This window comes from Urtica dioica, chromosome 11 (genome assembly GCF_054948205.1).
Source record: "Urtica dioica subsp. dioica isolate 48M chromosome 11, U.dioica_male_clone48M_v1_H2, whole genome shotgun sequence".
Classification (NCBI taxonomy): domain Eukaryota; kingdom Viridiplantae; phylum Streptophyta; class Magnoliopsida; order Rosales; family Urticaceae; genus Urtica; species Urtica dioica.
In genome coordinates this window covers 2,411,226-2,435,194 of record NC_142766.1, presented here as the reverse complement: position 1 = coordinate 2,435,194, position 23,969 = coordinate 2,411,226, and the positions used below count along the sequence as shown (strand labels likewise).

Below are 23,969 nucleotides of genomic sequence, written 5' to 3'. Positions count from 1 at the left end.
TAGGCGTGAAGAAGAAAAAGAGTTGAGATTCTAACAAAAAAAATAAAAAAAAATAAATTTTTTTTAGAAGAAGAGAATCGAGAAGAGAAAGGAGATAGGGAGAAGAAGAAAAGTATGCTTTTTTATTTTTTTTTTATTACACAATTTATTTAAAGTAAATACAATGATAAAGTTACAAAAAAAATTGCACAAACATACGTGTAGTCATAATTTTAGATTAACTTAGACTTAATAGATTTTGGTTTAATAAATATTGAGAATTAATAATCCCTTCCACATATTAGTGCGAGTAACGGCCCGGGTCGTCTTGGTAGAGGCCCGTGGTTTGAAATTGAACCCAATACCCAAACTCGTCCCAAGTTCGGCTTGAAGCCCACGCGGCAATGGTGCGTTTGTAAGACGCGCCTCCTAAATCAACATTTCCAAACTGGCTCCTCAGGTCTCACTATGCAGCGAGTGGGTTTTTGGTCTTACGGGTTTTAAGATCGATCCAATTTCAATCCTCAAACCCCAATTCTTTACGCTCTGATTCTCATTCTCGTTCGTCGCCCACAATGTTTAAAAAGTAAGGTTCTTTTATTTCTATTTACCCCTTCAAGTATGCCTATGATTACAAATTTTCAGACTTTTCATTTTCGTATATAGAATGAGAAGAGTTCCGATGTTTTTATTTCATTCGGTTCTGTGCTCAACATTAATTTTATTTATTCTCCCAGTTCTGTGCTGTGTTTTCGTCAGATTCGAACCATGATTATTTTTCGTCTTGGAATTCACCACCTTTGAGTGTTTGGAATTCAACATGTCGATTTTCATGTCTAGTTACTAAAAAGTTTCAGAAGATTCTATCGCTATTTTCAACAGGTTTAGTCTCAATGGCTTAGGGAAGGAGCGTAATTTTCTTTTCATTTCGCTGCCAGAATCTTGGCATAATGTATATATTTTTCTGGTTATTGAAATGCCTAGCTCTAGCTTTCATGGACTGAATTTGGATTCTGCGATTGTGACGCATTAGATCTTCTTCCCGATAACAAACTCCTAAGAGTATCTTATCTCCTTCAATGCGTAGATTTACGTCTGAAGATGTCTCTGCACATAACCAGGTCAAGGCTTCTGTACAACGCAGAATCCGGCAAAGTATTGCTGAAGAGGTAATGGTGACCGTATTTTGCTTTGCTCGAAGTTGCTAAACTATTTTTTCAATATTAGTTTAATTTTTTTTTTCTTCTGTAATTTCAGTACCCAGGACTTGAGCCTGTGTTGGATGATTTGCTTCCGAAAAAGTCTCCTCTGATTGTCACTAAATGGTTTGTCAACCTGCTTGTACAAATAATCCAAGATTTTTATCATCATAATGTGTATTATATGTTAATTGTGATTGCAGTCAAAACCATCTGAATTTGGTTGTGGTGAACAACGTGCCTCTGTTTTTCAACATTCGCGACGGGCCTTACATGCCTACCCTGAGACTTCTTCATCAATGTAAATATACTGATTTTATCATCATTGATTTTACGTTATGGCTTATTCTAAAAGTGTCGACTGTAAATATGATGAATATTTTTATTACGAATTTGACCCAAAATATTTGTTCGTGTACTCTGAAGAGTTGAATGGTTATATGAATCATTCAATGGAATAAAATGAATATGCAGCGTAGCCTAGGAACGACACTCTAAAGAACCGCTTTGTCGAATTCGGCACCTACTGAAATTTCTGGTTTACTATGTGAAAAGTTAAGGATAGATTTAACGACTCAAGGACATTGGCACCAAAAGCAAGGTCAATTTTATGTAGTGCTAAGCTGGAAAAGAGTCAATACTTTGGGGTATTTCATTTGTGTTTCAAGCTGGTTTGTGAAATCAAGGAAATTGCCTCAGTTTCTCATAGAGCGAAAATTACTCTAAATTACTGAGATCTTAAAAGTGTGATCAATTGAATCTCTGGTCTTTCAGACTATCTGAGTAAGAGGCCGATTTTCTTGAAAATGTAATGGTTTCTTCACAACTTTCGAGGTTAATTCTAACTGATTTGGAGGTTATATATATATATATTAACCAGACTGAAAAGTTTCTCCCTGGGGCAGAATTAATTATCTTGTCAATTTATCTGTTTTTTTTTTTAAAGAATCTTTATGTATAATATAAAAAAGGCATATGCCGTGTTATAAATGCTTTTTACATTCCTAGTGAAAAACATGACACCGGGCCGTAGAGAAAAGAACTGACTGCGCGCAAATCTTTAATTTTAGTTTAATCTGTAACCACTCCCCCCACCCCCCCCCTTTTTTGCTATGTTTTGTTAATCGTATATCTCCCTTGTTTCCTTATGAACCAAGAAAATGGAGGGTTTTTCATCTTCTTCATTTTTTTTACAGATCCAAATATAATGAAGAAGCTGCAAGTGGATAGGGGTGCCATAAAATTTGTGCTTGCCGGTGCAAACATTATGTGCCCTGGCCTCACATCACCGGGAGGTGTTTTGGATGAAGAAGTTGGTCCAGATACTCCTGTGGTATGATTTTCACATTTTTAATCTTTTTTATTTGTAATTCGAGGACACGGATTCACAGTGGCTTTGTAGTTTGAACATATGTTTTGGTATTAATTGATGATCTTGTGAATTTCCATGCAATATGAAAACCTTGAATTTGAGATGGTTTCGATTATTCTAATTTTTAGATCTGAATAACTGTCAGGCCATAATGGCTGAAGGGAAGCAACACGCTCTTGCGATCGGCTTCACAAAAATGTCTGCAAAAGACATGTAAGATTTTCATTGTCAATTGTGTTCATCGTCGTGCGAAAGAAATATAGTTGGTCTCTCACTGCTGTTAACATACACTTTCGACCTTTAAAGTTTTTATATGCAAGTTATACTGATCTCCGAAATTTGAAAAATCAACAGTGTGAGCTCTAGCAAGCTATTTGGAATACATGCAAGCTCCTCTCTATTCTTTGTATGATTAAAATTATGATTAGTATGTCAGTTGCGCAAAATTATTTTTGGAATAACAACTGTTCGATCGTTAAAGATCGAAACAAATATTTTTTTTTTTAACTAGGTACTTAGTAGTCAGTTCTCTCTTTTCTTTTCTTTAACAAATATGTCCTTTTGTGTCTCCCGGTCGATAATGCCAGGGCCTAAACCAGACACCACAGTGATAAAAAAAATAAAAAATATTTGTTTTGTGTAAACAGAAAATCCATCAATAATGATTTTGCTTACTTGCAAGGAACCTGGTTTTCCTATATCCCAATTCGCTTAAATGTGCTAATATCTAGAGTTGCTTGTTCCGTTTACAGAAAGGCAATCAATAAGGGTATCGGAGTAGACAACATGCACTATCTTAATGATGGCCTATGGAAGGTACGCACTTCAAAATTGCTAGAAACGTTTGTGGTGGTTCTAAGCCTGTGTTTGCATTGCAATATCACTCTTTAATTTCTTCTGTTCACCGAGCAGATGCAGCACTTGGATTAAGATCTTGAAAATGGCAATCATGGGATGGTATACAAGATCAGAGGGAAGCGTGATAAAGCCAAAGCTATATTTTTGGTGGCAGAGCTCTCTTACCGTTCTTTCTTTTAAAAACACATCAACCACATGATGACTCTGGGTTTTGTCTTCCTTTTTCATATTTAGTATTGGGAAAAAAAATTGAGGTTTTTAATCGCGTGCATTGAAACCTTAGCTGACCTAAGTTTTCTTTATTCCTCGTGGGGGTTTACGAGTGTGCATGTAGAGTAACCAAAATGGAGTTACTTGGGAACTTTTATGAGCTTATGTATATCATGGCTTCTACTTCTATGTGTCGTCTAATTTGGAGTACGGGTTTAGTGAAATCACTATAGTTATGGAAGAAAAACTTGGAAAAAGTCGGGAGTGATGGCGTATGAGCATTCGTCGTCATTTTGTATGAATTTTGGTAACTTTATTGCGATAATAATAAATAAAAAACCTATGAATTGTAAACGAACAATCGAAAAAGAATAGAAAGCGAGTGTATTTTTGCACAACAATTTATACATAATAACTTGTTGAATGGAAGAAGACATGGCAAGGGCGTCTTTGAAGGCGTCCATGGAGAGACGTGCGTAGCCATCATTTTGCACGGGGGCATGGTGGAAAGGTGCGGCATCGATGGGTACATATGTGGAGAGAAGTCGCTATTTTGAGATAATAGTGAAGAAGACAGAGTGAAGAAGATGAATGGAAAAGAACATGCAGGAATTTTGGCGTTTAAATTTGTTCGTCGTGTAAGTTTATTATCGCTTATTTTAAGTGCCGCAAATTAATAAACCACGGCGTTTTACTTGCTTCGTCAATTTCGTTTGATTATTTGATTTTTATAAATAACAGTGTTTTTGTTTGTGAACGCTGTAATTAAAACGCACTTTACACTTTACACCCAATTTTCTAGTAGTGTAATTTGCCAATTTGAATAGCACGTAATTGTTGATATGTTTTACTCATGGACGGTTAACTCATTTATTTGGTGGACTTTACACCATATTAGTAAATATTTTAAGACACCTTATCATTTATAATACAGATTATATTTTCGTTTGAAGATGGTAATTATAATAACGCATATTTTCGAACATTTTACAAGTATCTCTTCTTTTTTTTTTTTTTTTAATTTTCTAGGCGATGTTGCTTTTATTCTGAATGAAACTGTAAAGCGCAAAAAATTCATTGAAACGATAAATAATAAAACTAAAACTATGTAACTAAAAAAGAAAATATTATAAAGTATAATTAAAAATTAATAAAGTACTTGAGGAATTAAGTTTGAAAAATAAGACAAAATAGATCATTTCCACCAAGTCCAAAGCAGTCAATCTAGCTCTTGGTAGTCTAATTTACGTTTGAAAATGAAAACTTAAGAAATGGATTAGTTTTCAGCTTGTTTAGCACACCATCATTAATAGACCATTATCATTTAAATTAATTAATTAAATGATTTTGTGTGTTTTTTGAGAAAAAAAAATGCAACTCACTTAAATTGTGTTTAAATGATAATTTGTCCATTCTTTTCATTCTACTATTTAGATTCTTTTAATTCTACTATTTAGGTGAATTAAACTCATTAAGAATGTCCATCATTTAAAATATATTAATCATCATATATTAATTTTTTTTCAAATATATTATTTGATTATGTATGTAATAATATTAATAAAAAATAAATTTACTCAAATTACGCGAACTTCAAATCAAATTATATTGTTATAATTTTAACGTATAATTAATTATTTTTTTATTGAACCAAATATTATAAATTGTCATAATATTAAGAAATAAATAATCAATAATATAAAATAATAATTATTTGTTTTATATGATATTATATCATTTAACATCATTGAGTATATTTAAAAAAATGAATAGAACATTGTAAATGTTTATTTCTAAATCACATATAATAAGTTAAGTCAAATTACTGAACTTCATATTAGCCAACGTTTGACGATACTTTCACAGTTTAAATAATATTATTAAAATGTATTTAGTGATTTTTGAATGATATAATAAAATAAGATATACAAATTAAATGACAATGTATATTTTAAATTATAATAATTATAATTTATTTCAATTAATAATAGGGTAGTGTAACTAAATAACTAAGATACTTTGATGTACACTATGTGATCTTCTAGACTCGCATGTTTAACATCTTCAACCTGACATCTCCAATGCCAACAATGTCTAGAAGCTCGCGATATGCCATGGTGTTGAAATATTCTCCTGAATCGGGCACCCATGAGTCAATCGACCTACCGACCAATAACAACAACACATCGGCCAAGTATTCTGTGGTGGCGTTGACACCAGCCTTATTATCATTAGGTGTGCCTTGCAATACTTCCTGATGTGGCCCGCTTGGCCACAATTCTAGCACTCGAAGGGTCGTCTGAGCTTGGACTGACTTCTATAATTACGTGACTTCGATCTGTCCTTTTCTCTATTCTGATTTATGTCGTGGTTTCCCCCCCTGTTCTCCACATGCAAGACCGAGCTTGACACGGCCTCGCCATAATCACTCCTCCGCACTTCTTCGGCAAGAATGAGATCTCGCACATTGTTGAACTTCAATTCCGTGCTTCCAATCGAGTTGCTAACAGCTGCCATCATCAGCCCCCAGTTGTTCAGTAAGGACGCGAGCAGGATTAGAGCTCGCACCTCGTTTTCAAACTCAATCGCAACCAATGATAGTTGATTGATGATCGTGTTGAACTCTTTCATGTGTGTGGCCACCCGAACTGTTTCCTCCATCTTCAGGTGGAAAAATTTCTTCATGTAAAAAAACCTAGTTGTTCGCCAAAGGTTTCTAGTACATGTCGGACATAATCTTCATCATGCCCACGGTGGTTTTCTTATTCGCCACATTGTATGCGGCGTTCTTCGGCATCGTCACCCGGATGACTCCAAACACCATATCAAATAAGTTCAAATTAATCCTAAACTATGACTACATGAATTGAGCTATTACATTTATATCCTTCATTTTTTTTTTCTTTTTATTAGATAAATATTAGCAAAATTAAAACCCTTTGTTTATTTTTATTAGCTATTACATTTTGTTTCTCGTCAGTTTCCAAATTAAAACCGTTTCTTCATTTCTTCCCCCCCCCCCTCTCTCTCTCTCTCTCTCTCTCTCTCTCTCTCTCTCGTCTTCTCCATTTCGTCATCTTGTTCCTATCTCTCTCTTCTTCATCTTTCTCTTCTTCTCCATTTCTTCGTGTTCGTCATCTCTCTCTTCTTCTCCATTTCTTCGTCTTCTTCCTCTCTCTCTTTCTTGGTTTCTCCACCGCGCCTTTATTTTGGTCTTCTTCTCCATTCATTCGTCTTCTTCCTCTCTCTCGGTATCGGCCAAAAACGACGACCACCCAAACCCAAAATGACGAAGAACAAAACCCTAAAACGAGACCCAAAATGACGGATACCCAAACCCAAACCCTAAGAAGAAATCCGTGACCAATAAACCCAAACCCTAGCCGGAGAAATTGCCCCTGGTGCGTAGCGTGTCCCATCCCAACACCGATTGGTCAAATCCGAGCGTTGTGAAGATGAAGACAAGGCCTCATCTTGGGGGATTGTTTTTTCAAAGTTGATCTTTTGGACTAAGTGGTTGGTTTCACACTTAGGCTCAATCCCTAGTAATCCACCCTTGAGGCTCTGCGAAAGGATGTGAGTGATCAAATCAATTTAAAAGGTGGCTAGTCAAAATTGGTGTATTGACATCTCGGCTAAGCATTAATGATGTGTCATTTACTTATAAATGTAGATTTTTTGCGGCCTTCTCTTGAGGGACTAAATTATCGTTTGGTTTATAACACCTTTGGATTTTATCAAATGTTAAAAACTTAAACCCTAAACCAAAGACTAAATCATGAACTTGTTTCAACTTAATTAGGCTATATGTCTATCCACCTTCTCTCAACCACCCTTTCCTCGAATAAACTCAAAAACGAGAACTACATAGATTGGAAACATAACCTCGACATATTACTTACCGTTAACAAGCACAAATGGGTACTCACCACCCCGTGTCCTCCTCTGACGAATGATGATTCGACCTAAGAGGACAAAGACGCCTTGGCGGCCTGGCTCCGCTCCGATGAGATTGTGAGGTGCTATATCTTAGCATCTATGAAAAATATGCTGAAACAGCAACATCGTGACATTGAGACAGCCGCTGACATGCTCTATGATCTCCATGAGATGTTTGGAGGGCAAGGGCGTCAGGCCAGACGACAAGCAGTCAGACAGTTTATGAACTGTCGCATGAAGGCTGAGACTCCTATCAGGGACCATATGATACTGATCATTAGTTACCTGAATGAGATGGAAATCCTAGGATCTGAGGTTGACAAGGAGACCAAAATAGATTCTCCCCGAATCTTTCAATATCTTCAAGCTGAACTACTCCATAACAAGCTAGAGTACACTGTTACCGAGCTAATGAAAGAGCTTCACACTGCTGAAGGTCTCATTAAGAGAAAGAGGAACCAAGGAGAGGCATATGCTACTGAGTATAATGCCTCGGCCTCAGGATCTAAGAAGAGACCTCACAAGGCCGAGAAGAAGAACTGTCTTGCCTATCTCAAAGCAAAGGAACATAGTATTGTACTAATTACCGAAGCATGCTTAGTAGCTGATAATGTATCAAAGTGGATTCTTGACTCCGCTGCTACTAACCATATTTGTTGTTCCTTGAATGGTTTCAAGAAAACCAAAAGCTTAGAGGAAGGCGACTTCTGTTTCAAATGGGGTGATGGGAGCCTGGTGTCTGCGAAGGTTGTGGGATCTGTGACGCTGTCTTTTGAAGACCGCACTTTAAACTTGAATAATGTTCATTTTGTTCCTACCTTTGGGAAGAACTTAATATCCGTTGCTCGTCTTCTTGAGCAAGATTATTGTTTAAAGTTCATTAAGAATGGAATTCGTATTTCGTTTCCTGATAATTCTTTTCTCACTGATGCATGTATGAAGAATGCTCTTTTCTACATCTATCCCACTCAACCTTCTCTTTTAGACACTGAAATAGATAATGATCTAGTTAGGGAGCCAAAAAGGATCAAACTTTCTGATCCTTCCAATCTAACAAACTCAACATATCTCTGGCACTTAAGACTTGGTCATATTAGTCCAGACAGGATTAAGAGACTTGTGAAGGACGGTCCGCTCCAAGCCTCTGCAATAGGTTCACTACCTACTTGTGAATCTTGCATAGAAGGAAAAATGACCAAGCGACCTTTCTCTGATAAGGGTCGAAGAGCTACTAAGTTGCTGGAACTAGTACATTATGATGTATGTGGTCCGCTCAGTCAACAAGCACGTGGTGGATACGAATACTTCGTTACCTTCACTGAAGATTACTCAAGATACTCATTTTGTCTATTTTCTCAAACACAAATTCGAGACCTTTAACGTATTTAAGGTCTTTAGGGCTTTAGTGGAAAAGCAAACTGGCAAAGTGATCAAAACTCTTCGATCCGATCGAGGTGGTGAGTATATGTCTGGAGAGTTCGATGACTTTCTTAAAGAAGAAGATATCGCTTCTCAGCTTACCGTACCTGGCACACCTCAACAAAACGGAGTGTCAGAGAGAAGAAACCGAACTCTTATGGAGATGGTTAGATCAATGATGAGTTACTCATCACTCCCTTTTTCCTTTTGGGGATATGCCCTCGAAACAGCCGCTTACATTCTGAACCAAGTTCCGTCCAAAACGGTTCCTAGTACTCCTTATGAACGATGGACTGACCGTAAAGTAAATCTTGGCCGCATCAAAATTTGGGGTTGCCCCGCACACGTGCTGAGGCAAAAGACTAGCAAGTTGGCTAGTAGGTCATAATTGTGTCTGTTCGTTGGATATCCAAAGGAAACCAAAGGTTTCACATTCTATAGTCCCGAGGATGATAAGACTTTCGTTAGCACGAATGCTCGTTTCCTTGAGGAGGACTTTATGAAGGATGCAAAACCTAGAAGCAAAATTGTGCTTGAAGAAAAGTTGGGTGAGAAAAGCTTCTACCTCATCTGTAAGAACTGTTCTTACCCCAACTGAAACAAAACATAACTCTTCAGAATCTTGTCAAGTAGTACTTCGACGTAGTGGGAGGGCTACTCAAAAACCTGACATGTACATGTCCTATGGAGACACTCTCGTAGCCGTCTCTGACATGGATGACCCTGTTTCCTATAGCCAAGCAATGGCTTGTTCTGAATCAAACATTTGGCTTGACGCCATGAAAATTGAAATGCACTCGATGTATGTCAACAAAGTCTAGAAACTTGTAGACCTTCCTGAAGGGATTAAACCCGTAGGGTGTAAGTGGATATACAAGAAAAAAAGGGGTCCGGATGGGAACGTCGAGACGTTCAAAGCACGACTTGTGGCTAAGGGTTATACCCAACAAGAAGGGATTGACTATGAAGAAACCTTCTCGCCAGTCGCAATACTTAAATCCATCCGCATACTTTTATCCATAGCTGCAGCGCTCGACTATGAGATCTGGCAAATGGATGTCAAGACGGTCTTCCTGAATGGCAATCTTGACGAGCGCATTTACATGGCTCAACCAGACGGTTTCGTGGAAGAAGGTCAAGAGACCAAGGTTTGTGAGTTGCTTATGGATTAAAGCAAGCATCTAGGTCATGGAATATCATATTTGATGAAACTGTAAAGAGCTTCTGCTTTGAGCAGTCAATAGATGAGCCGTGTGTTTACAAGTTAATGCACAAAGGTAAAGTTGTGTTTCTGGTACTATATGTCGATGATATATTACTCATAGGTAATGATGTGCGTAAGTTATCTAAGGTTAAGGTCTGGCTGGCAAAGCAATTCAATATGAAGGATCTAGGAGAAGCTGGGGATCTAAATCTTTCGAGATAGAAAGAACCGGACTCTGTCGCTCTCTCAAGCATCTTATATTGATAAGGTGATGGATCGCTTCTCGATGCAAGACTCCAAGAAGAGCCAAACACCCTTTAGGCATTGAGTCTCACTCTCTAAGGACCAGTCCCCCAAGACTGCACTAGAGATTGAGGATATGAGAAAAATTTCTTACGCCTCAGCCGTAGGAAGCCTCATGTATGCTATGCTTTGCACCAGACCTGACATCTGTTTCGTCGTTGGCGTAGTTGGCAGTTTTCAATCCAACCCTGGACCCGAGCACTGGATTACTGTTCAACATGTTCTTAAGTATCTTCGAAGATCTAGGAACTTGATGCTTACATATTCAGGTACGAACCTGACTATGACGGGATATACCGACTCCGATTTTCAAGCGGATAAGGATTCCAGAAAATCCACTTCGAGATCTGTGTTCATCCTTAATGGTGGAGCTGTTGTGTGTAGAAGTATTAAGCAATCTTGCATTGCTGACTCCACAATGGAAGCAGAATATGTGGCTGCTTGTGAAGCATCCAAAGAAGCTGTATGGCTTAGAAAATTCCTTAAGTACTTGGAAGTTGTTCCAAACGTCGACAAGCCCATGACCCTTTATTGTGATAATAGTGGGCTGTCGCTAACTCAAAGGAACCTCGAAGCCACAAACGCTCTAAACATGCTGAGAGGAAATACCATTTGATTCAAGAGATTGTGCAGCGCAGAGACGTGGAAGTGAAGAAGATCTCAACAATGGACAACCTAGCAGATCCATTCACCAAGGCCCTAGCGAACAAGGTCTTCGACCAACATCGAGAGAGATTAGGCATGAAAGACTACTCACATCTTCTTTGAGTCAATTGGGAGTTTGTTGTCAATGGTGCCCACAAGAAGAGTAGTAGTGTCTATTTATGTACATTTGATGTAATATAGTCTCACGAAGACTCTTGCTTGTAATTGCTTATTAATTAATAAAAGTTGAAACGTACATTCATTCTTCCTTGTCTGTTTGAAGCTTTATGATAAAACTTTAGTCTTTAGTCCATAAACAAACTTAACAACATACGAAGAGACAAATGTAGATTTGCATGAACAAACTCTTCGTAGTTTGCTTAAAACAATATATTCGCAGTCTAAGGGACAAAGGACTATTGACCTCAGTACGATTGTTAGGAGAAACTATGATGTCTGGTTATAGGGCATTGAGAGTTGGATACTCTATAGTTCTTCTAGGTATCTTCCGAAGGTACTGAATTGACCAGTGCACTTCTAGAGACAAGATAAAAACAAACCATTTAACCTCTTATGTCTCGAAGTCACTACGTATGAATTGCATCATGCCTACCTTAATCCTGAAATGAGACATGCCATTTCACAGCTTACGTATTCTCATTTGAGAAAGTCAGAGTTCGGACTCACTATGTGATTCTGAACAGGGTCTATTGGTGAAGTAATAAGTTGTGAAGATGTCATGAGTAACTTTGTGAAGTTCTCATAGATATGGAATTCGTGTACAAGATTGTCGAAATGCAATGTATATCACCTCATGCTTTGTTCCTTGGAATGTGAATAAATGAACTGGCCAGTGTTCAAATTGAGTCTTGACTCTTTTGGATGAAACAATGTGACTTGTTAGCTCCTCATCAATACATTGTTTCTAACTTATTCACAAGTGACAAAGGAGTTGAGGAAATAACAGCTAGAAGGGTAAAATGGTAATTTTGTACATCCCGACTAGCTGATGATATTCATGAAAGGTAAACATAGATAATATTCAGTGGATCCACTCATCACAATTAGTTGAATTCTTGAGTAAAAAATAAATTCATTTGAACAGAGAGATTCTTAGTGTCAACTCTTTAGTGGAGTCAGTTGACATTAAGCTAAAACTTGGAAAATGTTTGTGAACTTTTGAGTCCATATGTATTTTAGCTCAAGCTTTGTTCATTCGGATCCATGAGGTCACTACCACAAATCATATCGAGTAGGAATAGTTAAACTAGAAGCTAAGTCAAAATAAGAACGAGACAAGTTTTACGAAAATTGTCAAAAGGGTATTTTTATCTTTTTGGACATAGGATGAAATGAATGTCAATAAATTCTTTGACAGGTCATATGATGACTTAAATCACTCGGCCATGATGAGTTCATTGGGCCTTGTGGATTAATTTCATTTCATAGAATTTTACTTGAAAATTCTTAATGGGCTTTTCTTATGTTGTCATGAACAAGTAAAGAAAAATCTAGAAAGCCTTTCTAGAAGCTCTTGGCCGCCCATCACCCAAGGAAAAAGAGAGTTTATTTTGTGCATTATTGTATGAAGATACTTTCCAAAAGTAAAAGAGGAAACAAATTTCCTCCAAGAGGAAAGAAGTATTTCAGCCAACATGAGTAAAGGGAGAAGCAAAACAAAAGTGGAAACAAATTCATGGCTTCTAGAAGCAAGTCTTGGCCGTGTGACTCTAAGGGAAGGAGAGCAATATTTGCTCATGAATATGTGATATTCAATAGAAGAGGAAACTACCTTATTGAAGGTAAAACCTTTCCTATAAATAGAGCCATCATTCCCTTCTTTTTAGTCATTCCACATAAGTTAGAGATTGAGAGCTTCTCTCTCTAGACCTTGTGGTGGCAGAATTCTCCTCTCTCTTTCTATTGTTTTCTTTCGTTTTTGTTTTGGCACCTAGGTCCACATTTGACCTAGTGTTTTAGCTCTTCGACTTAGAGACTTGTTCTCGAGTCGTCGTGTTTAAAAGTGCCCACACACTAATTCCTTTCTTCTCGAGTGATTTTAGTGATAGAAACTTTCGTGGTTGCTCGAGTTCCCGAGGAAAGAAGAGAGACGTGTTGCGAGGGGAGACGAACGTTTCAACCTTCCGAAGGCTTCTCAACGTTCAAGCTTCTCAAAGGTTAGTAAATATATTTATGCTCATAATAGTTTTTATTTACATGTACTTGCTCTTTGTCTAGGTTAGTAAAATCGTTTTACTCGTTTTAAAGAAAATTTTTAAATTCCGCCGCTTGCTCGAAGCGTTAAACTTTTTCTTAACCTTAGATCAATTCCAACGGGAAGTTGGTCTCAAACCCGGATACAAAAAGACGAATGTCCAGATCAAATCCAATGACTTTGAAGAGTCGTTGTCTCTGTCTTGGGACTTCCGGGACATATGCATTAACTCGAAGACCTGGTTTTACACCTTGTGGACGACAGACGAATGGCGCTAACCGATGAGGTACTAACACAAATTCATTTATTGGTATTCTTGTCAATAATTCATCTAATTTATTGCTATCGATGTCAATAAACACATGTGATATATTGGTATTCATGTCAATAATTCATCAGATTTATTGCTATCCATGTCAATAAACACATGTGATTTATTGGTATTCATGTCAATAATTCATCTGATTTATTGCTTTCAATGTCAATAAACACATGTGATTTATTGGTATTCATGTCAATAATTCATCTAATTTATTTCTATCCATGTCAATAAACACATGTGATTTATTTGTATTCATGTCAATAACTTGCACTATTTGTTTGCAGCACATGAGTTCTTGAAAAATAAATAATTACTTTATTCATATTACATTAGTATAGAACTTACCAATATTAAAGTAGAAAGAGCATGAGAGTCATCCATTCGCTTTTGATATTTTGGAGTAAGCACCTTCGTTGATGCCATTGCTAATTCTCTTCGATCGTAAAACCACTTTGGCATTCTCTCTCTCAACCAATCAATCAACTTCGAAATTGGAAAATCTCTAGCTTTGAAGTCCATGGCATTCATAGAATCGACATTGCTTGAGGGAATGATTGAGTACTTTGTATTGGTAATGTAGCAACGAGTCCATTTTTCATGTCCCAGTTCATTCGCAAGGTATATTTTCGAATTTCGATATTTTCCCGGTCGATCATGCGTATATACTTTTCAAATTCCACACGATTATATGCCTTTGCTGCACCATAAAACTTCCAGTTGAAACTATTGATGAGACCCTTGATATTGTTCTTCACGTTGTCAAGAAGATGATGCGCGCAACACCCATGTGCCGAATTTGGAAAAATCTTTGCCACAACATTACATATTCCATTGTTCCTGTCGGATACGATGACCTGATGTGGCCTATCCCCTATCGCTGCCTTTAACGTGCCCAAAAAATTCAACCATGAGTCATTCGATTCAGAGTCTCCAACACCGAAGGCGAGGGGAAAACATTGTTTATTTGCATCCATCGCTACCACTGTAGGGACAAAGAGACATAATTTTTTTTTTTTTATAAATTTGTGTTCATGGTCTGCAATAAGCTCTAGAAGAAACATTGGATTTTTTGTCTCAATCATATACTTTAAGTTAGGCAGAAATGCGTACGACTTAGTGTCAGTTCCGTACAACAACCCAAGGGCCTTTTCTTTTGCTATCCAAGCCTTCTTATATGTCATACGCGTTCTTTAATGAATTATGAATTCGGTTATGTTGTCTATCTCATTGAATGTATAGAAATGAAACCTATAACACCTAGAAGTAAAGAATAACAAGAAATAACAAGAAGAGAAGTAGAAGTTAAAATCAAATCCGGCTGAAGACCACTTTACAGTCACGTGTGAAATTGGGAGCCGTATGATGGTCCCTAATACCCAGCCACGCGATCTCCATAATCCGTCTCCATGTAACCAAGGATTTCTTTCGGTTTACAATTCATTTGACGAGGATCCATAAACTTGTGTTTCACAACATCTCCTGTAAATAGCGCCGTGGCTTTTAGATTCTTTCTCGACTCCACAAAACATGTATGCTCAGAATCAAACCTATAGTAAGAAGAAAAGAATGCCATACAATAAGGTTGCTAATAGATCACAATGCTTATTGACACTGATGTCAATAAATCACAGTATTTATTGAAATTAATGTCAATAAATCACAGTGTTTATTGAAATTAATGTCAATAAATACAGTGATTTTAGGTTCTTGGACATAACTAAAATATGATGTAAAAAAGAGAAAGGTTGGGAGCAACATATACCTCCTGATTTGAAAAAATTCGGTCTCCCTTAATATAATCGCACGAACTGCCCACTCACAATTGTCACCCTGACAAACGACGTCGAGATACTTCTTACAAGAACTCTTTTTTGTGAATGCAAAGTGTTTACTTATCGCATACATGGTCAAACGCTTCTTCAAGGCGTGTTTGGTAGCGTATAGAGCTTCTAGCTCAACTCTGATAGGCGAGTTCAAATCCATCACTTCATTCTCCCCAATGTGCTCACGGCCAATCCTAGACGGTTTGCTAGGGGGCTGTGGAGATCGTTGTGTCGAGGGAGTGAGAGTGGGTTGAAAGGGTCCCTGTGTAGAGGAAGGGGGCTGTGGAGGTTGATGTAGCGATGAAGTTGGCTGTGACGGTCTCTGTGGCGGGGAATAGGGCTGTGATGGCAACACACGCGGCTGTTCTCCCAATGTATATTCTTCCAATCAAAGAATGGACTGAGATGCAAACTCTTCAAATCTAGACTCCACCTTCATTGGACTTGATTCTAGGCGAGACGTGGACGGTTGATTTTCTGCCTCATCGGGCATTAGCTTAACTATCTCAATAACAAGAGGAAAATTTGACATTGAATGGTCTCGGCTCCTCAAATATGAGTAATTTTTGACGTGGCTATCGTTTGTTATCTCTATTGGCAATGCTGAATATGGTGTCTCATACTTGACCATAATGGAATGAGTGGACGGTAAGAGCCCCATCTCAACGTACAAGGCGTCCATGAGATGGTGGTATTCAAAATTATCCGAAAGCACAAGTACAAACGATGAACCCTCTTTGTAAACGTTTAAAATTCCTTTATAAAGATTTAAAATCATAACAAAACAATTTAAAAAATGTCAAGATTTATTGATACTGTTGCATTTTTATTGACATCAATGTCAATAAATCTTCAAATGATTTTCTAAGAATCGTTGAAGATTTATTGACATTGATGTCAATAAAAATGCAACAATGTCAATAAATCTTCAATGAATTCCCAGAAATTTTCAGAAACTTTTCCAGATTTTCCATAATTCCAAGAATCGTTCTTTCATTGCTTTTTAACTTCAAAGATCACAGAAATTTACCGACTAAAACGCTAGTAGACCGAAAAAAAAACTTTTTTTTCATGAAAACTTTTTTTTTCATGAAAACCTTTTTTTTCATGAAAACCTTTTTCCATAATCAACGTGAACGATAATGAAGGAAAATGAGAACAAACCTTCTCTCCTCGAGCATGAAGTCACTGAAAAACGAGTTGAAGACGAGAGAGAGAGAGAGAGAGAGAGAGAGAGAGAGAGAGAGAGAGAGAGAGAGAGAGAGACGAACATGAGAAAAGATGCGAGAGAGAGCTAAAGTTGTTGAGAGAGAGAGAGAGAGAGAGAGAGAGAGAAAGAGAGAGAGAGAGAAGATTCTGACAAAAGTGGTCCAAAATTAAAAAAAATAATACAGTAAAAAAGGAATACAAACCGAAGTCAAATACTAAAATAAAAAAGAAAAGAAAATGTCAATAAAATTAGGATTATTTTTGTAAAAAAAATAAGTAGTCATAGTTTAATATTAATTTGAATTTATTTGATTTTTTTTTTTCTAAAAATAGTGTGGAGGTCATGGAATGGAATAGGAATAAGAGTCTTTTAACTATATAGTCATTTGACTTATAGCATTTTGTATAATAGCCAACCTTTTGTAATTCTTTTGTAAATAGCCACCTCAATTTATTTTCGGCACTCAAAAAAATAAAAAAAAAACACAAAATAGGTGAGAATGTTTTTGGGTATTTTTGTCTTTTTGTGTGCCGTAAATAAGTTGAAGTGGTTATTTACAAAAAATTACAAAAGGTTGACTATTTAGCAATTCTTAGATTTTCGGTGTCTTATTTGTTTAATTTTTTTTTGTAGGAATAATCCCTACCAGCTTTACAGATCTAGTAATAGGGTTATATTGGAATAAAAGAGGTCCAACTAAACGACATCACGACATCAGGTCTTCACAGCAGCAAAACACGACGACAAGGCATCGGAGCCGTGGGATGGAGAAGTAAGCGTGCGGTCTGGATCAGTCCGGGTCAGATGCATTGAGTAAGAATTGGAGCTGATATAGAAGCTTACTCTTCTCAGCAGTTTCTCTCTCTACAAAATCCAATTCTCTTCGTTTCTTCTTCATCTAATTTCCTTCGAGCAATACTCCCTCGTGACCGTTGTTCTCGTGTATTGATCGCGTTTTCGGTTTTAAAGTTGAATCATATGTTGCAAGGATGAATGTCATCCCAGCTCTATGAGTCCTCTAAGGTCTAGGACTATATATTGTTCTACACCTGTCCGAGTTTTGGTTCTTTCACTAAACTTTAAGCGAAATGTCTCAAGCTTATCCCTTAAGCCCTAGATCCCAAATTGAAGATAAAATAAAATTCTAAAACCCAAGTCGCTCAGAATTACAGAAGAAGAAGAAAATCGAGTCACGATTTCGGAGGCTCTGATACACGTTATTCGGTATGTTCACTCTTTTGTTTGATGAGGTTTTGTTCGTTTATTTGGTGAAGAACCGTGGTTTGTGTATTTCTCTGCCCTCATAAAAAAAAAAAAAGGAAAATGGGGTCTTCAAGGTTCGACAGCAACGCCGTTATACAGAGCTTGATGAGGTTGGGGCCGTCTATGGAGGAGCTCCTCCTTCTGAGCTCCGACTCGGAGGCCGACTCCGACGGCGGCGGCCTTGGGAGGGAGGAGGTTAGGCTGGAGAGGGAGATCGTGAAGGTGATCCAGTCCGGCGAGTGGGAGGAAGCGTTGAGGCCCAACTCTGGGCAGGCTGTGGCTGTTGGTGAGCACCACGTGTGCGTAGGGTTTCACCACGACAGCGGCTCCGACTACCGCGTCTGGGAGTGGCACGGCCACATCATGCTTTTCCGTGAAGAAGACGATGACGATGACGCCGGTGGATACTCCCCCGAATACATCTATGGAAACTACTTCCAGAAGCTCCCCGCCAACCAGCCTGCCGCGGCTGCCATTGCCGGCGCCGGTGTCGGTGGACTCAGAGACCTCATCAGCAGCGACGAGCACGCCGGGGCAGCCTCAAGGGTTCTTCACCGCCATGTCAACGCTTTCGCATCCAAGTAATCGCTCACTTTTCCTTTCACATTCTGCTTACCCAGTTTTCACTAGTTTCTCTCTTTTTATTTATTTATCCGAGTTCTACATTATCTGAGTTTTTTTGTACCTTTATTTATTTTTAAGCCTCACCTTCTAGACCAGTTTACTACACTAGTTTCTCTCTTTTTATTTATTTATTTTTGCAATGACGATGAATGTAATCCCAGCTCTATGAGGCCTCAATGGTCAATGACGATATCTTGCTCTACATTATCTGAGTCTTTCCCTCCCAAACTAACTAGTTCTATTTTAGAATTTTCTTTGTTTGCTATGATGATGAATGTAATCCCAGCTCTATGAGGCCTTAAAGGTCCAGGAATATATATAGTTCTACATTTATCTGAGCCATCGGTGACTGGTAGAAGTGATTAAGCTGTGTGTATTATGCGTCTGTAGTTGAATTGTGTTTTTTTTTTTGGGGTCAAAATGTACATTTGTTTAGCATATTTATTTTATAAACTGTTTTGAGACGTTCCCAGTGATGCTCTGACCATGCTAATGCTGACGATGACTTGATGATATACTTTCATTTTATTTCTGAGGGAACGGTATTTCTCTAACAGGTATGCGGATCATAGGATGAGATTTGAATAATTATATGGAATGTTATGCATGAGCTAGTGAGTATGAAGTATAGATGGTGAATCAAAATTTTGTCTTGGGTAGTCTTCAATGCTATCTTGCTTTGAAGACTAGATTTTTCTGTTGGATCAGTTTTACCAATTTCTTGTATGACAGGAAGTGAATACAATGCGGTAATTCTCAAGCGTCACGAGTAAGGTTAACAAGGCACCATTATCTATCTCTCTCGAGAGTGGTTAAATTCATGAACGGAAAGGTTTGTTAACGTAGTGGCTAGGGATAGGGATAGGAAACGAGAAGGCCGACGATGAGTGCCTAACCTTTGATCAGCTTGCTTTGAGAGCACCATTGGGACAGAACTCAGTGAATTAATTTAAGCAACTACTATTCATTAGTCAATCATGTTATAATCATTCCGAAGTAGACTAAAATTGCGTGTGGCTTAATAGCGCTTCTTCTTGGAGGTCCTAAAAACTCACGCGAGGAAGTGAAGCACCTTGGCCCAGCGCCTGTTATAGTGATCATCACATTTCGATTTCTGTTGTTTCTTTTGGGAATATTTTCAATTTGTACTTTTATGCTTAGATTTGCTTTGATACTTAATATCGATTTGAGATAATATATTTTCTTTTTAAGATTGATACGTTTGGTAATGGTACTTTTTGGAGGTTCTTGTGTCATAATCAAGATTTCAAATATCGATATCGATAATCATATCGAGGTTTTAATTTTACGGATATATGGAGTATCGATGGATATTTTATAACAATTTTAATATTGACTACCGATCATATCGATGATATATCGACTACCGAAAAATATATCGATAATATTTTTTTATTTATGGAAATACCAAATCAAATACTACAAAGATCATGAAATAAACTTAAGGATAAATTACACTCATGCCCCCTGAACTCAAGGGTCGGTAACGAACTGCCCCCTAAACTCGAAAAAGTCACAAAAAATCACCTGAACTCTCGTTCTGTTAAAGTATTGCCCCTTCTGTAAAAAATATTCCGTTAAAATGAGCACATGACTCTCACGTGATTATTATTTGAAGGGAAAATTATTAAAGAATTAATAATATATTTCTATCTCTCTCTCTCTTTTTCCTTTTTTTTTTCTTCTTTTCTTCTCTGCATTTTTTTTTCTTTTCTTCAATAATAACGAACAAAACTCATCAGCGTTTAATGCAGAGAAGAAAAGAACAGCTTGCGAATTGAAGAATACTCACCGAGAACATGACTAACATTCCTTGAAGGTCACCGAACTCAAGCTCTTCCTCTTCCACGGCCGACCCAAAGCCAAAGCAAGAACTCGAACCGGCCCCGTAGCTCTTCATTGTCCGTGACGAGACTCGTATCGAAATGCCCAGAACCGAAAACGTTGGCGTCGACGATCCCATTGACGAGGTGGTTCGTGACGGTGGGTCTTCGGCCGATGAAGCTGACCACCACGACGCCATTGGAGGGCAAATAAGGTTGTGGGTCTGAAGAGCTTGAGGGGACGTGGTGGGAGCTGGAGGTTGAAGATGAAGATTACCCTGATAACCACGAAATCAAGCAATCAGAACCAAAATCCCTAAATCAATTTTTGAAAACCGAAACCCTAGAGGATGCAATTCAATTCATTTAGCTCATAAACCACCACCATGAAGAATCGGAGGAAGAGAACGAAGGTACATGGTTTACCGGCGAAGTTTTCCGGCGAGAATCTCTTTCTTTCGGTTGACCCACGACGCGCGCAACCACAGAGAGCGCGAGTCATCAACTCCTCGTCGGTCTCTTCTTCTTTGTCCCTCTCTCTCTCTCTCTCTCTCCGTTGCTCATTTCTCAGCGTGTCTCTTCTCCTTGTTGGACACTGTCGAACACCCGCGAAGAACCTCCGGCGAAGCTCTTCTTCCTCGCGTGCGGCTCCAACGAAACCACAAGGGTGAGCTTTCACACCTTTGCTCTGTTTCTTATCAATCTCTTTTTTCACGATCTCTCACTCACGTTTCTCTCTTTCACGATCTCTTGATAATAATAATAATAATAATAATAATAATAATAATAATAATAATAATAATAATAATAATAATAATAATAATAATAATAATAATAATAATAATAATAACTGAAAGTAACTTGATAATTATACGTGTTTTAAATCACATTTGATATCCACGTCACCAAATTTTTAACAGAGTTAGAATAAATTTGACGGAAGGGGCAACGTCGCAGCAAAACAATAGTTCAAGATAGTTTTTGTGGAAATTTCGAGTTCAGGGGGCAGTTCGTTACCGACCCTTGAATTCAGGGGGTATTCTTGTAATTTATCCTAAACTTAAAGCAGACATTACAAAATATTAAATAGTTATAAAATGTTACAAATTAAAGAAGCTTTCAATTTCCGAATCAGTTGTAAGTTGAGTGTCGAGGCGGTTGAAAAGTATGTGATTGCACTAGTTGATCTTGACATTATACGACCCACGACATTTATGATGAATAATATTCCTCGATGTGAATTTCGTAGTTGTACTGATCCAAGCTGACAAAAATGTTGAGAATAGGAAACTCCTCATAGTGAGAGTGAATTTTGGATTTAGGGATATTAGCCTCGGATATCAGACCGGCATTGAATCAAATTGGGAATAAATTTGATCGATATCGAGGGAGCGCAAAAAAAAAAAAATCAAATGTGGATAGTTGAACTAACTTGCCATTTGTACCAGTATCACCATCACCTCGGCCCAAACCGCTAACATCACCCGAACCACCGAATTCACGTCCATCTCCTTGGCCCCTTGGATCACCACCACCCCGACTATATCCACCCTCGTTATCACTTCCCTCGTAATCACTACCATATTCATATCCACCACCAGCATATTTAACACTTACACCACGTGGACTATCACCATAAGTACTACCACCCGTGAGTACTACCACCACCAATACTATCACCATCGTGGCTAACATCGTCTGCATAACTCGATCGACGTCAACACCTAAATTTCGAGCCTCGGTAGCTACTTAAGGATTAGGGTTACCAATATTATCATCGAGATAGAATGGTCGAATCCAATCAAAGATTTCCTCATATAGGTTTTCGTTACACACCATTGCCATCATTCTTTCGAGGATATCACAGATCTTGCCTATCCACACCATCATTCGCAGCTTTCATATCTCCGAGTTGTAACTTTTGATTGAAGCTACAAAATACAAGTTGCTCCAAGCGTTTGTAAGCCAATCGGTTCTTTTGCTTGGTGTGGATCAATGCAAAGGTACTCCAATTCCTCTCGCACATGCACGGTGATGCAGTTTGGGACAAGGTGCACATTGCTAACTTCCGCAACGTGGGGCATTCATGGCCAAAAATGTTCCCCCATTTGGCTGCAAATGAAAACAAGTCATATACCGTGTAATTAACAACTTAATACTTATTACTAAATTAAAAAAAAAACAACGTACCTGGTGGCATGTTCGTTCTTGCGGCTATGGCAGCTCGCTCTCCATATCCACCCTAGTCACCATTTGCTTATATTCGCTACGCATGTCAACATTGGAGTTGTACTGAAGCATTGGATTTAGCCAATGAGCTGTTTCATGTAACGGATAATGTAGCTGCTTCTTCCACCTTTCAGTCATAATGTCTACAACCCATTGCTTTCCTTGAAGAAGTGACAAATGTGCAACCATCGACACAAACAAATTGAACATCATTCCGAGAGTGGGAACAACTTCAGTGTCGACGACACGTAGAGCTGCATACATCGGCTCATAAATGGAGCAAATAATGTCAAGGAAAGTCCAAAAAGAGGCGTTCATCACCGTTTTCTCCATTACTTTACCGGCGGCGGAATTCTTGAGCATACATGCTTCCCACGATTCTGATATGAACATGTTTCGCAGTTGGACTCTCTTGCTGCGTATACTCCTACATGCCAAGTAGTTCGTCATGAATCATATCTTCCCAGGGCGAATAAGCTCAATAGGGTAGAATTCCAGAATTCCCTCATTGTTGCTAACACGTTCAAGTGGTTGTAAATGAACTTTGTAATGTTACGAGCTTTTGCAAGTGGGTACGCAATAATATGCATTTCCTGATGTCCTCGAACATGAGGTTGACACAATGTGCGGCACGACATCCAATACACTTGGTACTTCTTCATCAACTCTTTCCCAGCTTTAACATAAGCCAAGCCGTTATCACTAAAACCTTGCATGACGTTGTGCAACCCAATATCTTATATGACGTCCTTCAGCACGCCATATATATACGCGGAATCTTTGAATCTTATTCGACGCCTCGATAGACTTCAAGAATATTGTACGTCCAGCGGAGTATACCATGATGTTGAGAATACTCAAGTTCATGGTCCATGTCCAACCATCGGACATAATGTTACATCCATATTCTTCCCACGTAGGTCGTTATGCATCCACGTACTTCTTAAAGTCCTCAACCTCCATCGGCAAGTACATGGATGGTATCTGATAAGGCGAGAGAATAGGCACACCGGGACATGTACATGAATAACGAACAAATTTATATTATGACTTCTATAACAAAATTACTTATGTATTTAAGCATCTAAAAATAACTTCTCACCCGCTTCGACGACTCCAACTATCATGTTCTTGAAATGATGAGATTTTACTTTGTTGAACGTGATATTTGCGTGGATGAAAAACTTGCTAATTAGACGACCTACTTTTTTTTCTTACTTGGATTAACCATCTCTAGAATCCTTTTCTGCTTCGTACTCTCAGATCGATAAAGAGATGGAGCCGAGGGCACTATGCCCGAGCCTCTACCGA

General features: G+C 38.1%; 2 protein-coding genes and 4 non-coding genes across 6 annotated transcripts; all 6 read left to right on the top strand.

Moving 5' to 3' along the window:
* Positions 1 to 335: 335 nt before the first annotated feature.
* LOC149380666 (pseudouridine synthase and archaeosine transglycosylase (PUA) domain-containing protein) lies at positions 336 to 3,920 on the top strand. The gene is made up of 8 exons (XM_089630445.1): positions 336 to 565; positions 1,067 to 1,148; positions 1,237 to 1,304; positions 1,382 to 1,479; positions 2,375 to 2,511; positions 2,696 to 2,763; positions 3,303 to 3,366; positions 3,463 to 3,920. Exons 1-8 carry the CDS (start codon positions 555 to 557, stop codon positions 3,478 to 3,480), a joined length of 546 nt encoding a protein of 181 aa, XP_089486571.1. The 5' UTR covers positions 336 to 554; the 3' UTR covers positions 3,481 to 3,920.
* A 13,612-nt stretch (positions 3,921 to 17,532) lies between these two features.
* LOC149380661 (uncharacterized) lies at positions 17,533 to 19,800 on the top strand. The gene is made up of 3 exons (XM_089630446.1): positions 17,533 to 17,922; positions 18,018 to 18,542; positions 19,318 to 19,800. The coding sequence occupies exons 2-3, from the start codon at positions 18,022 to 18,024 to the stop codon at positions 19,322 to 19,324; spliced, it is 528 nt and encodes a 175-aa protein (XP_089486572.1). The 5' UTR covers positions 17,533 to 17,922; positions 18,018 to 18,021; the 3' UTR covers positions 19,325 to 19,800.
* On the top strand, positions 17,672 to 17,763 carry LOC149380665 (small nucleolar RNA snoR69Y). Its single transcript, XR_016294014.1, has one exon. It is a non-coding gene; the product is annotated as a small nucleolar RNA snoR69Y (small nucleolar RNA).
* Positions 18,721 to 18,805, top strand: LOC149380664 (small nucleolar RNA snoR69Y). The gene has a single exon (XR_016293974.1). It is a non-coding gene; the product is annotated as a small nucleolar RNA snoR69Y (small nucleolar RNA).
* On the top strand, positions 18,840 to 18,931 carry LOC149380663 (small nucleolar RNA snoR69Y). The gene has a single exon (XR_016293982.1). It is a non-coding gene; the product is annotated as a small nucleolar RNA snoR69Y (small nucleolar RNA).
* Positions 19,051 to 19,127, top strand: LOC149380662 (small nucleolar RNA snoR53Y). The gene has a single exon (XR_016294017.1). It is a non-coding gene; the product is annotated as a small nucleolar RNA snoR53Y (small nucleolar RNA).
* Positions 19,801 to 23,969: the final 4,169 nt, after the last annotated feature.